General features: G+C 41.5%; 1 protein-coding gene across 2 annotated transcripts in view; it reads left to right on the forward strand.

The window, feature by feature from the left end:
- MTHFD1L (methylenetetrahydrofolate dehydrogenase (NADP+ dependent) 1 like) overlaps window positions 1-16,041 on the forward strand; it is a 247,378-nt gene that overhangs the window by 78,291 nt on the left and 153,046 nt on the right. For both annotated transcript variants that reach the window (XM_017887637.1, XM_017887636.1), the window contains 5 exons: window positions 1,718-1,825; window positions 2,696-2,770; window positions 4,700-4,802; window positions 11,494-11,570; window positions 15,744-15,884. In XM_017887637.1, the coding sequence (XP_017743126.1) occupies window positions 1,718-1,825; window positions 2,696-2,770; window positions 4,700-4,802; window positions 11,494-11,570; window positions 15,744-15,884 (504 nt within the window). The remainder of the gene's footprint in view (window positions 1-1,717; window positions 1,826-2,695; window positions 2,771-4,699; window positions 4,803-11,493; window positions 11,571-15,743; window positions 15,885-16,041) is intronic.

The raw sequence follows: 16,041 nt of genomic DNA on the forward strand, positions 1-16,041 counted from the left end.
ATATGTAATTTTTCATGTTTCTCCAGTTAACATTATTTTATGTTATAAAGTAAAATTTTAACAAGAAAATATTTAACCTTCCAAGAAATTAAGGAAATGCAGCTTTAAAAGAATAACACTTTGTCAACTATTAAATTATTTCTTAGTCTAAAAGTTACTTTATTTCTGAAGTGACTGATCTACTACTAGTGTTTTGCGGATGACACTTCATCCCTTTCAGAAAGCAATTTGGTGATATTATCAAGATCCCAATGGCCGGGTGCAGTGGCTCACGCCTGTAATCCCAGCACTTTGGGAGGCTGAGGCGGTGGATCACAAGGTCAGGAGTTCAAGACCAGCCTGGCCAACATGGTGAAACCCCATCTCTACTAAAATACAAAATTAGCCAGGCATGGTGGCGGGCACCTGTAGTCCCAGCTACTCAGGAGGCAAGAGAATTGCTTGAACCCGGAGGCAGAGGTTGCAGTGAGCCGAGATCATGCCACTGCACTCCAGCCTAGGTGAAAGAGCGAAACTCCATCTCAAAAAAAATAAAATAAAACAAAAATACTTCATCCCTTTCAAAAAGCAATTTGGTGATATTATCAAGATCCCAAGGGCCAGGTGCTGTGGTGCACACCTGGAATCCTAGCACTTTGGGAGGCTGAAGCAAGAGGATCACTTGAGCCCAGGAGTCTGAGACCAACCTGGGCAACATAGTGAGACTGCATCTCTACAAAAAAACGAAAAGAAAGAGAGCTCATTTAACCTAGTAACTACTCTCCTGAAAATATATTACTCATTAGCAATTAATTTTTTTAAAAAAAGGAAAAGCTATTTGTGTATATTCTTTATAACTGTGGCCTTCCTTGTAGAAGTGAACATTTGGTAGTAGCGTATGTATCCAGCCTGAAACTTTTGGTACATCTACCATATACAGCTTCTATAAACTATACACAAGATTATTATAGAAAAAGTTTTGTGAAAAAGGAAACTTGGAAGTTTGTAGGAAGCTGATTCTACAAGTGATAATCATGTGTGCTCATGAGACTGGAAGGAAAATAACAAAATGAGTAGAGTCATGAGGGTAAAATACTTTATTTCCCCCAAATTCTGTGATATTTCATATTATTTTATTGTTACCATTTATTTTATGCCCTGCCTCATTCCAAAGTATATTTAATATGATACTGTTTTCTAGATAATAAAACAAGGAAGAAACGTAAAGTGAGTGACTATAAGGAGATTCATTATTAAATTCATCAGAATGTTTTGCCTTAACCTGAGGATGGAAGAATTTATGATCTGAGCGATTGCTCAAAGGTTCTTTGTTGTCACGTGGAAGACCTTGACCTTGATTTTCTGATTTAGGTGTTCCTATAGACTCAGCTCATCATAAGGATATGTAATTTGCATGCTATTTTATTCAGTCCTTAAATTCCATAGTTGTTTGAAACAAATAGGAAGATGTCTTAGCCAGGCACAGTGGCCCAGGAGCTCATTACCAGCTTAGGCAACATAGCAAGACCCCCGTCTCTACAGAAAATTCAAAAATTAGCCAGGCACAATGGCGTACACCTATAGTCCCAACCTACTTAATAGGCTGAGGTGAGAGGATTGCTTGAGCCCAAGAGTGTGAGGATACAGTGAGCTATGATCGCGCCACTGCACTCCAGTCTGGGTAACAAAGCAAGACCCTATTTCTGAAAATAAGTAAATAGATATCTTATTTCTCTAGTTCAACCTTCACTTGACTGGAGACATCCACGCCATCACCGCTGCCAATAACTTGCTGGCTGCCGCCATCGACACAAGGATTCTTCATGAAAACACACAAACAGATAAGGTGAGAAGGATGCCTTGCTAGCCATTTTGGGTATTGTATCCTGGAATTCCTGGATTCTTAAGGAGTTTGTGGAAAGATTTCTGGTGTCTGCAAATTCTGAAATGTTATTCAATTCAATTTTGTGATTTTTACATATGTCCCTATTTCCTGAGGAGAAGGAGCCATCGTTTGGTCAGATTCTCAAATGGGTTTATGAGCACTCCCAAGTTATTGGGAGAATTGTAGTGTGTTGTAAAAGCCAAACATTCTCTGAGATGAGTCCTTAGTTTTAAAGATAGTAGGTAGACCAGTTCTCTTCATTCTGGTCATAGGTCCAATCTCTAATCTATTCTAAGGGGATTGGACAGATGTCGTTTTTAGACTAACGTTATGTGGAGCTATTTTAGATGTGCTGAAAAGATGTCAGAGACCCTTATTGGGCTTCGTGTGCATGTAGGTTAAGAGTTAAACTACACCCCCAAAGGGGACAGCCCACCAGAAGCTAATTCCTCACAGACATAGGACATAGATAAAAGGGGTACTTTCTGGCATGTTTTACAAGGGTCCTCACTTTCTTTAATTAAAGTAGTTCCTTAGTGAGTCTTTGCTCCATAATCCAGATACATCTTCATTTGGTAGTTGTAGCGATATAGATCAAGAAATATATTTATGCCAACTCTTTGCAATGTGTGTTATTTCAGATCTCGTCAGTTTTATGAAAATGACAGAATTTAAGTCAACATTGTTTATATTAGCCCGCAAATTTTAATAGGGTCTTTTATCTAAATAGTTTGGTTATAAATGCAATGAATTTTTGTCATATCCTGTGAATTGTCCAAGTTCATGGACGATTAACTTTTGTCTGGTCTCATTTTTGTTTTGTGTTTTTAGGCTCTGTATAATCGACTGGTTCCTTTAGTGAATGGTGTCAGAGAATTTTCAGAAATTCAACTTGCTCGGCTGAAAGTAAGTTTCCAGTTAAAAATTCTTTAAAACCAAAAGGTCCTAGAAGCACATCAGAAAGATTGTCAAAGCCTGAAATGTTCAACTTGATTTGATTTTGGTTTTCAGATATCCTTTTGGGTATTAAACTCTATAGAGACCGAACACTGGAGCAAAGAGAGCACAGTGTTCAAAGCCTGAACCCTGGTTCTACTCGAAAGAGCCAGGTGGACAAATTAATTAACCTTTTTTCAGTCTCAGTTTCTTCATCTATGAAATGAGAGGACTATTTTGCTAATTTATGAGTACCCTAGACAACTGACAAGTTAGCTGGACATAGGAGCACATACATACCTGTAGTCCAAGCTACTCATGATGCTTGCTTGTGAGAGGTTTGCTTGAGCCAAGGTTATAGTGCACCATGATAGCGCCTGTGAATAGCCACTGCATGCCTGCCCGGGCAACACAGCAAGATCCCATCTTTTAAAAAAAAATAACAAATTAGGGTTTTTGGTGAGTCCTTGTCTTTCTAAAGTGAAATATTTTTATGAAATTTGTTGAATTTCTAGGAAATTATAAGATAACCTTTGAAAACTCATCTATCTAATTTATGGTTTTTTGTTTTGTTGTGTTGTGTTTTTTGAGACAGAGTTTTACTCTTGTTGCCCAGGCTGGAGTGCAGTGGTATGATCTTGGCTCACTGCAACCTCCGCCTCCCTGGTTCAAGTGATTCTCCTGCCTCAGCCTCCCAAGTAGCTGTGATTACAGACATGCACCACTGCACCCAGCTCCTTTTTATATTTTCAGTAGAGATGGGATTTCACCATGTTGGCCTGGCTGGTCTCAAATTCCTGACCTCAGGTGATCCATCTACCTTGGCCTCCCAAAGTGCCAGGATTACCAGCGTGAGCCACTGTGCCCAGCCTCATCTATGTTTTTGTTGCAGCAAACACTACAATTATACTTGCGTATGCCATCTTAATTCTTAAAACCTGTCTTATCTTTTTTTCTGATGCCATTTGCTGCCTCTGGTCTTTTAATCATATTGCTTGCTACTAGCTCTGTTTCAGAGACTAAAAAATAACCCTAAATGGTATATGCCACTGGTTGGCATTAAGTGGTTTTAAAAATTCACCTCCTGCCTCTTACTGAACCAAGTTCAGTGTGTTGAAGTAGTGAGTAATTCCATCCTTGGCAGCTATAACAACATGCAGTTTCTGTTTCACAGAACTTTTTTATGCTTCATCATTAAAAATCACTTTTTTTTTTTTTTTTGTGACAGTCTTGCTCTGTTGCCCAGGCTGGAGTGCAATGGCACAATCTCGGCTCACTGCAACTTCTGCCTCACAGGTTCAAGCGATTCTCCTGCCTCAGCCTCCCAAGTAGCTGGGATTACAGGCATGCACCACCACGCCAGGCTAATTTGTATTTTTAGTAGAAACAGGGTTCACCATGTTGGCCAGTCTGGTCTCGAACTCCTGACCTCAGATGATCCGCCTGCTTTGATCTTCCAAAGTGCTGGGATTACAGGCATGAGCCAGCACGCCTGACCCAGTTTAGTTTAGTTTTATTTTGTTTTTTGAGACGAAGTTTCGCTATGTTGCCCAGGCTGGAGGGCAATGGCACGATTTCAGCTCACTGCAACCTCCGCCTCCTGGATTATAGCAATTCTCCTGCTTCAGCCTCCTGAGTAGCTAGGATTGCAGGCATGCACCACCATGCCCGGCTAATTTTTGCATTTTTTGTGGAGACAGGGTTGATCCATGTTGGTCAGGCTAGTCTTGAACTCCTGACCTCAGGTGATAGGCCCACCTTGGCCTCCCAAAGTGCCAGTTTAGTTTATTAAAAGGCTTTACTAATCATGGAGAAAATAAAATTAGAGGGATAATTTTGGTGACCCTTTATTTTCTGTTTCTTCTCAAACTTCTCGCCTTTTTTCTTCTTAATCATTAGAAACTGGGAATAAATAAGACTGATCCGAGCACACTGACAGAAGAGGAAGTGAGTAAATTTGCCCGTCTCGACATCAACCCATCTACCATCACGTGGCAGAGAGGTGGGTGCTGGGGAGGTGCCAACAGGCTGATGGCCAGGTGGAGAGGCGTGTTCGAGCCAAAGCTCTTAAATTCAGAAACTCACAGTTTGATTCTGTCCAATGGTCTTCCCAGCCTGTGCTTCATATTCCCACCATTTATTTCAGTTACTATTATCATACCACCCTCCTCCCTTATCCTTGCCTCCGATTAAAACAAAAATTCTGTTCAGGCTCAATCCCATCTACTCCTATGTCTTGCAAATTTCCAAGGAAAATTACCTAATTTTCTCTTCTGTTTCTCTCTCCTTTGACCTCTTGTCTCTATATTAAGAAGAAGAAAAAAAATCAAACAACCTTTTTTTAAAGATCACGTCTCCCTAGCTTTGTCCTGCTTCTCCTCCACCCACTATCCCACCTTCTTCCGTTCACTTCCTTACCACCGGCTCTTGGTAGCTCTCTGTGTTTCCAGTGCTGGATTTTCCTCCAAATCTGATATGTGCTTTCACCCACTTAGCGAGGCATCCCTCCACCACTTCAAATGCAGCTGGGTGGACTTCCCGTGAGCTCCCCACGACCTCGACTTCCCTGCTTCCCTCTCAGCTGTGATATCCCCTTCCTTCTCCCACACGGCCCTCAGTCTCATCACTCACTGTCGGATGGGACAGAGGGAAATGCACTAAACGGGAAGTCAGGAGCCCTGCATGTGTGTCTCCCCTGCCACTGACTCACTGCATGACCTCGAGCAAGTCTCATGCATGTTTTTGGCGTTGGAGACGGAGATGGAGATGGTCACATAACGCTGCACAGAAACACGGCAACCACATTTTATGAACCCTTCGTGGCTACAGAAATGTTCGATGGCATGGGTCCCTGATCCTTCCTGGATTATTCTCATACTTGTGCCCTCATTTACCTCTTTGTACTCACATTTGAAACATGTTTATCAGATGCATATTTTATAGCAGTTCCTGACTAATAGATTACCTTGCTTCCATTTCCATCCCCCAGTTCAGAGGGTTCACATTAACAGAGATATCCCATTGTGATCAGAGGCCTCCAGTGGCTCCTCACCTCCTGGGGGATACAGTTGCCATCGTAGAGCTCGGCCTTCAGGACACCCGCAGTGGCTTCCCTCCCTCTGCTCCCTGCCTGCTTTCTAGTCAGGAGGGCCAGCTTCTGTCCTACTGCCAGCCCTAGCTGGGCCGTCTCCATCCTGTCTCCCGCCTAGCCAGTCTTGCCCTCCAAGATGCACCCAGGTCTCGTCCCTTAAGGGAGCTTCCCTTCTGGGAATCCACCCAGCCAGTCCATGAAGAATTTAGTGTTTTCCCACAAACCATGAGGTAGAGAGTCAAAGACCAGAGACTGAGCGCTGGCTCTGCCCTTTATGAGCTGCACAACTTTGGACAGACTGCTCACTCAGTTTCCTCGTCTTTAAAATGGAATCATAATTCCAGCTGCCTTGCTGGGAGGCTTCACTGAAACATGAGCATCTTTTCCAGACCTGAAAGCTCTGGCCACACAATCATCAGAAGTCACTGTGGTGATAGCTGTACTGAGTAGAGTTTTTTGTTTGTTGTTATTTTGAGACAGAGTCTCACTTGCTCTGTCACCTAGGCTGAAGTGTAGTGGCATGATCTTGGCTCAGTACAACCTCTGCCTTACTGGCTCAGTCGATTCTTTTACCTCAGCCTTACGAGTAGCTGGAATTACAGGCACATACCACCACACATTGCTAAATTTTGTATGTTTAGTAGAGATGGGGTTTCACCATGTTGGCCAGGCTGGTCTGGAACTCCTGACTTCAAACGATCCGCCCACCTCAGCCTCCCAAAATGCTGGGATTACAGGCACGAGCCACTGTGCCTGGCTTGGGTAGTTTTTTTGAGTGTCTTTGTCTCCCAAACTAAACTAAAATGTCCTTGGAAACTTTGTGGGGTTTTTTTGTTTTGTTTTGTTTTGTTTTTTTGAGACAGGGCCTCATTCTGTCACCCAGGTTGGAGTGCAGTGGTGCAGTCTCTACTCACTGCGAGCTCCGCCTCACAGGCTCAAGCGATTCTCCTGCCTCAGCCTCCCGAGTAGCTGGGATTCCAGGCATGTGCCACAACACTCAGCTAATTTTCTTATTTTTAGTAGAGACGGGGTTTCATCATGTTGCCCAGACTGGTCTCAAACTCCTGAGCTCAAGTGATCTGCCTGCCTCGGCCTCCCAAAGTGCTGGGATTACAGACATGAACCACCACACCCAGCCTAGAAACTTTTAAGGATATATTTTTCATTTTGAAATAACTAATAATATTATAGAGATTTTGGAAATGTCTCAAGAATTTTAAAAACCTTGCTATACTAATAAAACTATTCATAGTTTTTTGTGTGCATCTAGTTTTTTGGTATAACTCTAGTTATAACTTAAGTGTATAGATTTTATATCCTACGAGTTTCATTCATTTATATCATAAGCATTTTGTATTTTGTTAGCTCTTTGTGGTAATGGTCATTTTAAATACTCTAGAATATTCCTTTGTGGATGAACCACAACTTACTTAAGCAAGGCTTAGTTCTTGAAAACACCGATAGCATTTTAAATAATGAGCATGAATACTTTCAGCATTTTATTAAGAAGCCTACATATTTTTTCTGAAATTTTTTATAATTAGGAAGATTTATTATTAAAATGTCATCCTGTCCAAAATGTATTGTCATCTTTTTTTTTTTTTTTCAAGGCGTTTGTGATTTTGTGTTACTCTTCAAAACTTTTTTGGAGGTTTACTGATAGGAAAATCGCGAAGGTGGAAATGAGTGTATTTTAAACCAAGCATATGGATGTGCTAAAAGAGAAAGTTTTATGCCAATTGGTATTCTTCGGTATCTGCTTTGGGGCTCCAGCCTGAGCAGCCATCAGAAACAGGGCAATGGCTTAGACATGGATCTTGGAAGAGAAAGGCTATATCATCTTTTATACCTGGTGCTGGTATGCAGTTGGTTTCTCCCTGGAGCCAGGAAGGACTGAAGTGTTTTGTGGTTGTGAATCACTTTTAATGGAAGTGACAACTTTACAAAATTTTTCCAGAAAAAGATTTGAATTTCATTATTGTTCAGGGTACTGAAGTAAAGAAAACTTTATTGCTGTGGACAAGCTACCTGGGTCAGAGGAATTTGGAATGACATTTGATAAGTAGTTTGGCTCTTACGACCATGAATTAATACCATCAAAAGAATTTAGAACATTTGCTAGTAGAGTTTTTTGGCTTAAACCTAGAACTAATGTAACCCTTGTGATGAGATTGGATCCTTATTTGATTTGACAACTAGAGCGGGACAGTCAGGGTACATGGTGGAGGGAGACCCTCTTCTCAGGCCATATGTGTGTTGTGCCGTTTAATGACCACCCCTTCCTTTCAGCCTGTGTACAAAATCTGATGATTGTTTCATCTTTTTTTTTGTTTTTTGTTTTTTTTTTAAGACAGAGTCTTACTCTCTTGCCAGGCTGGAGTGCAGGGATGCAATCTCAGCTCACTGCAACCTCCAACTCCCTGGATCAAGCGATTCTCCTGCCTCAGCCTCCCGAGTAGTTGGGACTACAGGTGTATGCCACCACGCCCACCTAATTTTTGTACTTTTAGTAGAGACGGGGTTTTACCATGTTGGCCAGGATGGTCTCGATCTCCTGACCTCATGTCATCCACCTACCTCGGCCTCCCAAAGTGCTGGGATTACAGGCGTAGCCACTGTACCCGGCTGATTGTTTCATCTTATGCCTCATACCGAAAGTTTAAAGGCCTCATGTGCCTGGACTCAGAGTGGAACAAGGAACCCACAGACCTTTCCAGAAATGCTTAACATAAGCAGAAGAAAATGTAGACGTATAGCCATTTTGTTACAGAGCACAATTTTGCACAGATGAGCCTCTGCCTCTCCGAGCATCTGAGTCCCGGGGCCTCACAGGCTTGCTGTCTCTCCATCTCCCTTGCATGCCCATCTCCTGGCCGTGGACCAAGGGCCCACAAGCCTTCCTCAGCTTCAGGGAATCAACCATCAAGTGGCTCGTTTCTTGCCCCAACAGCACTCTAGGGAATCAGTACCGTGTCTTCCACTGGAGCCGAAACAGTGGGCCTGCCCGATTGAACACCTTGTACTGCCAGGCTCTTAGCCAGTATTGGCTGTTTCATCAGCCATTAGGCATACTCTGGATGTTCCTTACGACATAGTCAGCACTGTAGTAGAGTCAGCACTGTAGTACTAAAAGGGATGGTTCCGAGCAAAAAATAAGCGAACAGATCTCCCCCTGCTGCCTCCACCCCCACACCCACTGGCACTGTCCTAGCATGCCTTACATCAGAGGCTGGCACTGTCTTCGCTATATCTCTGTACAGCTGGCTCGGGACTAGGCACAAGTAGCCCCTCAATACATATTCCAGGAGTGAATAAGTGTTTCTTATTCCACCTTTAGTTCTATCGTTCAGAGACCAGGAATTCCATTCTGGATCACTAACTTAGGGTTACTTTCTAGTATCTTTCTTGTGGACTGGAATTTAACCTCCACATTTCTTATGTGTCACTGATGCATCGCTTACTGGGCCATGTTAAAGGCACAGGTAGGCTTTGGAGGCCACTGATTCTAGGTGATCTTGCCAGACATTTTTTTTTCTTGTTTTCTCTTTGCTAAATAAAAAACAGCTGAATTTCTCTTGTTGATTTTAAAGAAATTTGATAAAAAGATCCCCTCAATCTGGTGCCAAGATCATGTATAGTACATAGCAGGAAAGATGTTTTTAGTTGATTGACTTTGCACCCCATGTACATCTTGAGAAGAATAGTCGTGGCTGACAATACTGTTGAAAAGCAGGCCTTTCATTTTGTATATGCTCCGCTTATAGCTGGAAAACTCATAAAGAAGGTTTCTGTGTGTTTATGTGAGTGTCAATTAGTGTTTGTGTGAGGGTGTGAGTATGTCTGAGTGTGTGTGAGAGAGAGGGAGCTTGTTATAAAGACTAACAACAGCTGAGTCAGGGAATAGCCACAAGCTAAACCAAACCTAATTTTCACAAAATGTAAGTAACTGCAATTCTTGTTTTGTTTTGAGAGACAGGGTCTTGGCTGGGTGCCTTGGCTCACGCCTGTAATCCCAGCACTTTGGGAGGCCGAGGCAGGTGGATCACATGAGGTCTCACAGGAGGTCGAGACCAGCCTGGCCAACATGGCAAAACCCCATCTCTTCTGAAAATACAAAAAATTAGCCAGGCAGGTGGCAGGCATCTGTAATCCCAGCTACTTGGGAGGCTGAGGCAGGAGAATCGCTTGATCCCAGGAGACGAAGGTTGTAGTGAGCCGAGATCGTGCCACTGCACTCCAGCCTGGGCAACAGAGCAAGACTCTGTCTCAAAAAAAAAAAGAGACAAAGTCTCACTTCCATCTCCCAAATGGGAGTGCAGAGACACAATCATGGTCATTGCAGCCTCAGCCCCCCAGACTCAAGCAATCCTTCCACCTCATTTTTGTATTCTTTGTAGAGACAAGGTCTCACTGTATTGCCCAAGCTGTTCTCAAATTCCTAGGTGATCCTCCCACCTCAGCCTCCCAAAGTGCTGGGATGACAGGTGTGTGCCACCACACCCAGCCAATAACTGAAGTTCAAATAAGCCAGTGAAGAAAATAAAGAGAACTGGTGCTTGCTTTAATCACCATTGACTCCCCCTGCCGCCCCCCACAATACTACTTTATTTACTTTTGCTTTTTAAAATTATGGTAAAATATACATAAGATTTTTTCCCCATTTGTAAGCACACAATTCATGGCATTAAATACATTCACAATGATTACACTATTATCACTATCTATACCCAGAACCTTTTCATCATCCCCAACAAAAACTCCTTATCCATTAAATAGTCATTCCCCTCTTCTGCCCCTGACTATTCTAGGTGCTTGATATAAGTGGACTCATATAGTACTTGCCTTTTCGTATCTGACGTACTTCACTATGCACAGTGTTTTCAACATCCATTCACCTATCAACATGACTTTCTTTTATAGCCGTATAATATTCCATTGCCTGTCTATGCCACATTTTGTTTATCCATTCACCTGTTGGTTGCTTCCTCCTTTTGACTATTTTGAATAGTGCTGCTATGAACATGGGTGTACAGATATCTGAGTGTCTCCTTTCGGTTCTTTCAAGTAATGCCAAGAAGGGAAGTTGCTGGTTGGGTTTTCTTTTTCTTTTTTTGTGAGAGGGAGTCTCACTCTGTCACCCAGGCTGGAGTGCAGTGGTACAATCTCAGCTCACTGTAAGCTCCACCTCCTGAGTAGCTGGGATTATAGTGTGCCTCAAGTAATTCTCCTGCCTCAGCCTCTTGAGTAGCTGGGATTATAGGTGCGCACCACCACGCCTGGCTAATTTTTATATTTTAGTAGAGATGGGGTTTCACCATGTTGGCCAGGCTGGTCTCGAACTCCTGACCTCAAGTGATCTGCTCACCTCGGCCTCCCAAAATGCTGGAGTTACAGGCATGAGCCACCGTGGTTGGCCTCTAGCAGATATTTTTTTGTTTATTTGATTCTTTCTCTGTGTCTACCCACTAGATGGTCAGTTTGGGGGAGCCTGACCTTTTCTCTTTTACCCTCTGCAACTTCGTGAGCATCAGAACAGTACCAGACACACACCAGGTGGCTGGTCCATATTTGTCTACTGAAGAACTAATCTGTTTTCTTTCAGTACTGGATACAAACGACCGATTTCTACGAAAAATAACCATCGGGCAGGGAAACACAGAGAAGGGCTATTCCCGGCAGGTAGGTGGTGCTTTCTTCCCGCTCTGTTCTTATGTTCATTTCCACTGGCTTGGGAGCTCACTCTTTGCCTTTCTTGCCTCATCCCCAACCTGTTGTGGCCAGTGGTTCTCTCACTGTTTCGGGCTCTCAGCAGGGCTGGGAGAGGATCAGAAGACATAGCTCCAGTGTCTTTTTACCATCTTTTCTATGTATGTTTATTTCATTTTCTTTTTTTCATATATGTTTCCAATTGTGTTTCTAGGAGGAGCCACTCAGGGTATTCTTTGAATATAAATTCTTACTTATTTTATTGGGAACCCACCCAGGTAATACTACATCTGCATAACTGATAAATGAAAATCTCAGACACATTACTCAAATTTCATATATCAAGGAACAAACACCTAGTTATTAGACTTAATAGCATGAGGATTTTTTTAAAGGATAATGGCTTATTAATACAAAAATGGCTTATTAATAAAATATAGAGAATGCAGAAGAAAAATTATGATGCCTGACTTCATTGTAGTAGATATTGGATGTGCATCAATGGCACTTAGGGAATACAAATTAATGCCTATGATTTTTCATCCAGGCACAGTGGGCTTCTAAATTGTGTTGTGGTTTTTTTTTTTTTCTTTTGAATAGGTTAGAAACTGTACATTTTAGTACAGTTTTAGATTTATGTCCCTTATGTTAAGTTTTTATTAGTGAAAAAAGAGTCATTTGTACTGTAGTAACCAATCCTTACACCAAATAGACTTGTGACCTTTTGAAGTGTCTTGAATTAAAAAGTGAATATAGGTATTGGATTAAGAAGAGAAACTAAGTTCGTGGACCTCATTTCCTCCCAGTCCTGCAACTTACACACACACACAAACAGATTTCAAATATCCATGCTAGCAAACTGGAATCATTGCCATGAAGTTTTAAAAAGTTCTGAAAAATAGAAAGATGGAATTAGATTGATGACTAAAAGGACAGCCCAAAATATGATGGACTTCTATCCTTAACAAGCATTCTTGCTTTTCATGTTCTTAGCCTCTCCTGCTAAAGTGGGAGTTTTATAAGAGCAGAGGTTATTCCCCTTTTTATTTGCTGCTGTATTCCCTATGCTCAGAACAGAACTTTGTTACATATAGTCATAGGTGTTCAGTAAATATCTGTTGAACAATTGAGTAGAATAAGTAAAAGACAATTTATGGATACAGAACTAAAATGCCAACATAAAAAAGATATTCATGAGTAATCATAAAACTGCAAATTGAAACAATGGAGTATCATTTACCTAGGAGCTTGTCAAGTGAAAATAGTAGGTACTAAATGCTAGTGAGGATGCAATGAAATGGGGGCATTTATGCAGCGTCGGTGGGAGTGGAAATCCTTTTTGGATGAGTTTGTTATTACCAAAATTTGAAATGACCCAACAATTACAACTTTGGAACTAAAATATTTTAAGAAAAGAAGAAGAAAATGTGTAACATGCAGAAAAAAATTCTGTGTATTAGGATATTTGTTGTGCCATTATTTGCAGTGGTGAAAACTGGAAACAATCCAAACGTCCAACAGTAGGGATGGTTGTATATATTTAGTCTGCCATTTTGTCCCATGGAAGAGTTGAAATTAGTAAATGTGTGTGCAGGTGTCATGACATGAGTAGAGAGCTCTCATACACATTGGAAAGGTTGTAAAACCCATTTAAAAAATTCGAAGTGAAATACTGATAGTATAAACCTGTTTATGTTAAGAAAAACCCAGCGTGTTTACTTACATTATAGGCACTTACAACTTATTTGTGTACATACGTGCCTAGAATGAAAAGTAGAAGGATGTATACCAACTGTTGGCATTAGTTGCCTGTGTAATGAAAAAGGCCCTTTCTCTGCGTGGTTTTGTACTGTTTAGGTACTGGAGAGATGGATGATTCACAGTGGCCTTGATTTCAGTGCCTACTCTGTGCATTGTATTGACAGTTCCATTATGTATATTAGCACATTTCATTTGTAAAGCTGTTTACAAATGAGGAAATTGGGATGTTATGTTAAAAAACTTGCCCAAGGTTATATCTTGTGTTGCTTTGTGCATAGATATTTTTAAGTAAAAAAGGGTTATAGTGTATTTAAGAGCTTTAACTGCTTTTATTTATCATAAGACTATAGTGAAGACATCTTTTTAGGTCAATAAAGGTAGACCTGTATCTTCATTTTTAACAGCCACATCATATCTCATAGACGTACCGTAGTAGCTTCAACCATTTCCCTGTTAATGAACATGTAGAGTGTTTGCAGTTTCGGGCCATCACAAGTAAGCTGTAGTAAGTATACATATATATTTTTGTGTATACTTATTGATAATATCCTTAGGATATTATTCCAGATGTGTGATTGCAGAGTCAAAGAGGATACAAATTTCCAATGTTGACATATGTTTTGACATTACCTTCCAGGAAATTCATATCAATTCACATCCTTGCCAATATCCCATATCCCATATTGGCCTTTGTTTGAATGTGTGCTAAATCCCTCATTTGCCCTATTGTGATTATTATGCATTGCATACCTGTATCAGAATATTTCATGCAATCCATAAATATATATACCTACTATATACCTACAAAATGAAAAGGTAAATACTAAATCAATAAATGTGTGATAATCTGATAAACAATAAAAATTTCATTTGCATCTTTATATGATTTTTGAAATATTTTATTTGCAAAACAAAAATGAGCAGCCTTCCGCTATGCATGTCATTTAATCATTAAAGTGAATAACAGTGATACTTCAATTGACCCAGTTAGTTTCTTTTTATGCTGAAGATGCGAAATTTTGTAATTGAAACAATTACAAATGAAGAGCTTGAATATGGATTATATGTTATTCTTATTTACGCGGCTAATATTTTAAGAATATGTCTAGTCTCATGTTTTATACAGAAAATCTCAGTATTAGTCATTTTCTCATATGCACTGTTTATAATGGAATGGTAGTATAGAGAACCCTAAGTTTCATACATTGAAAAACCACTTATGTTTGGAATGAGTTATATTGAGAATGTAATAATTGAATATAGTTGTATTTGACTTTCAGTTAATATTTTTTCACTAAATCAGTGACTAATGCAATCTCAACCAGGAAGTAGCCAGAAAGTTCCTTATTTCCTTCATTTCCTTACTTGTCAGTGACGGAAATGCATAATAAAATGTCTCATAAGGTGATCCCACCAGGGCATGGCCATTCTCTCTCTGCGTAAGCTTGAGCTTGTCTGGCTCACACTCCCCTTGGGAAGAAGAGAATTAAGCTGGGGCGTAATGAAGTGGTTCTGTCCAGAGAAACAGTCCTAGTGGCTAAATTATGAGGAGGAGGAAGTACACATTCTTGTGTCCCTTTTATTTCATGTTGGACTTTGTACAACAATGGAGCCAGAGCCAAGAGATGGGAATAGGAAGTCCTAGAACTTTTTGCTAAAAGTCTCTGCTCTCTAGCTTTCACTGCTGAAAGCTTCAAGATCTGATGTCGCCATACCCTCCCGGTCAGCTGAAAATTGAGTCTGTGCCACCAGTTGACTGGGGTGCCCTCCCTGCTGTGTGGAGATCCAACTCTGGGAAAGTAGCCTCACATGCAGGAAACCAACATCTTTCATTGCCCCTTATCTCTGCACCAGACAGACAATGCAGCCTTCTTGACAGGCCGATTACTAACAGGGGAGGTGGTCCGTAGGCTAATCATTCACTCATTTGATGCATATTGCGTGTCTTCTGGGTTTCAAGCTCTATGCTGGGGATTCAGAAGTGAACCTGCCTAATATAGTCCCTGCCTTCATGGCACTTACGGTCCAGTAGTAGACTGATAATGACCGCACTAGACTGATAATGACATTAGTAATCAATTAAGTCTGAGACATGCTACAACAGCACACCATGTGGTAGTGCTGTGAGCGGGTGTAACAGGGGTCCTAACCCAGCCCACCCCTTGCTGAGCAGGGCATTCCCCCTGGGAGGCCATCCTAGGGAGCACCAGGCACGAACCCTGCATGGTCCAGACATGCAGAAAACTGATGGGATTGCATGCATGGCCTTTGGAGAGTAGACTCCCTGGGCCTGTGGTTGCTCCTTGGCTGAAGTCCAGCTCCTGGTGGAAATGGCCGTCCCATTGGCACTATCACTGACCACTGCCTGTGTTTGGGCTGGTTCAGGCGCAGTTTGACATCACAGTGGCCAGCGAGATCATGGCAGTGCTGGCCCTGACGGACAGCCTCGCGGACATGAAGGCACGGCTGGGAAGGATGGTGGTGGCCAGTGACAAAAGTGGGCAGCCTGTGACAGCAGATGATTTGGTGAGTGTTTCCAACCCGGAAGCTTCAGGGAGTGGGTGGTCCTCGTTCTTTGTTACCAGAAAAAGAAAGGCTTTCTTCCATTTATCAGTGGGTGTAATGAAGATACAGAAAAAGTTTCCACACACACATTTCTTTCCTCACAAGCATGTTTGTCTGA

Source organism: Rhinopithecus bieti, unplaced genomic scaffold (assembly GCF_001698545.2).
Source record: "Rhinopithecus bieti isolate Rb0 unplaced genomic scaffold, ASM169854v2 scaffold_16097, whole genome shotgun sequence".
In the NCBI taxonomy this organism is placed as follows: Eukaryota; Metazoa; Chordata; class Mammalia; order Primates; family Cercopithecidae; genus Rhinopithecus; species Rhinopithecus bieti.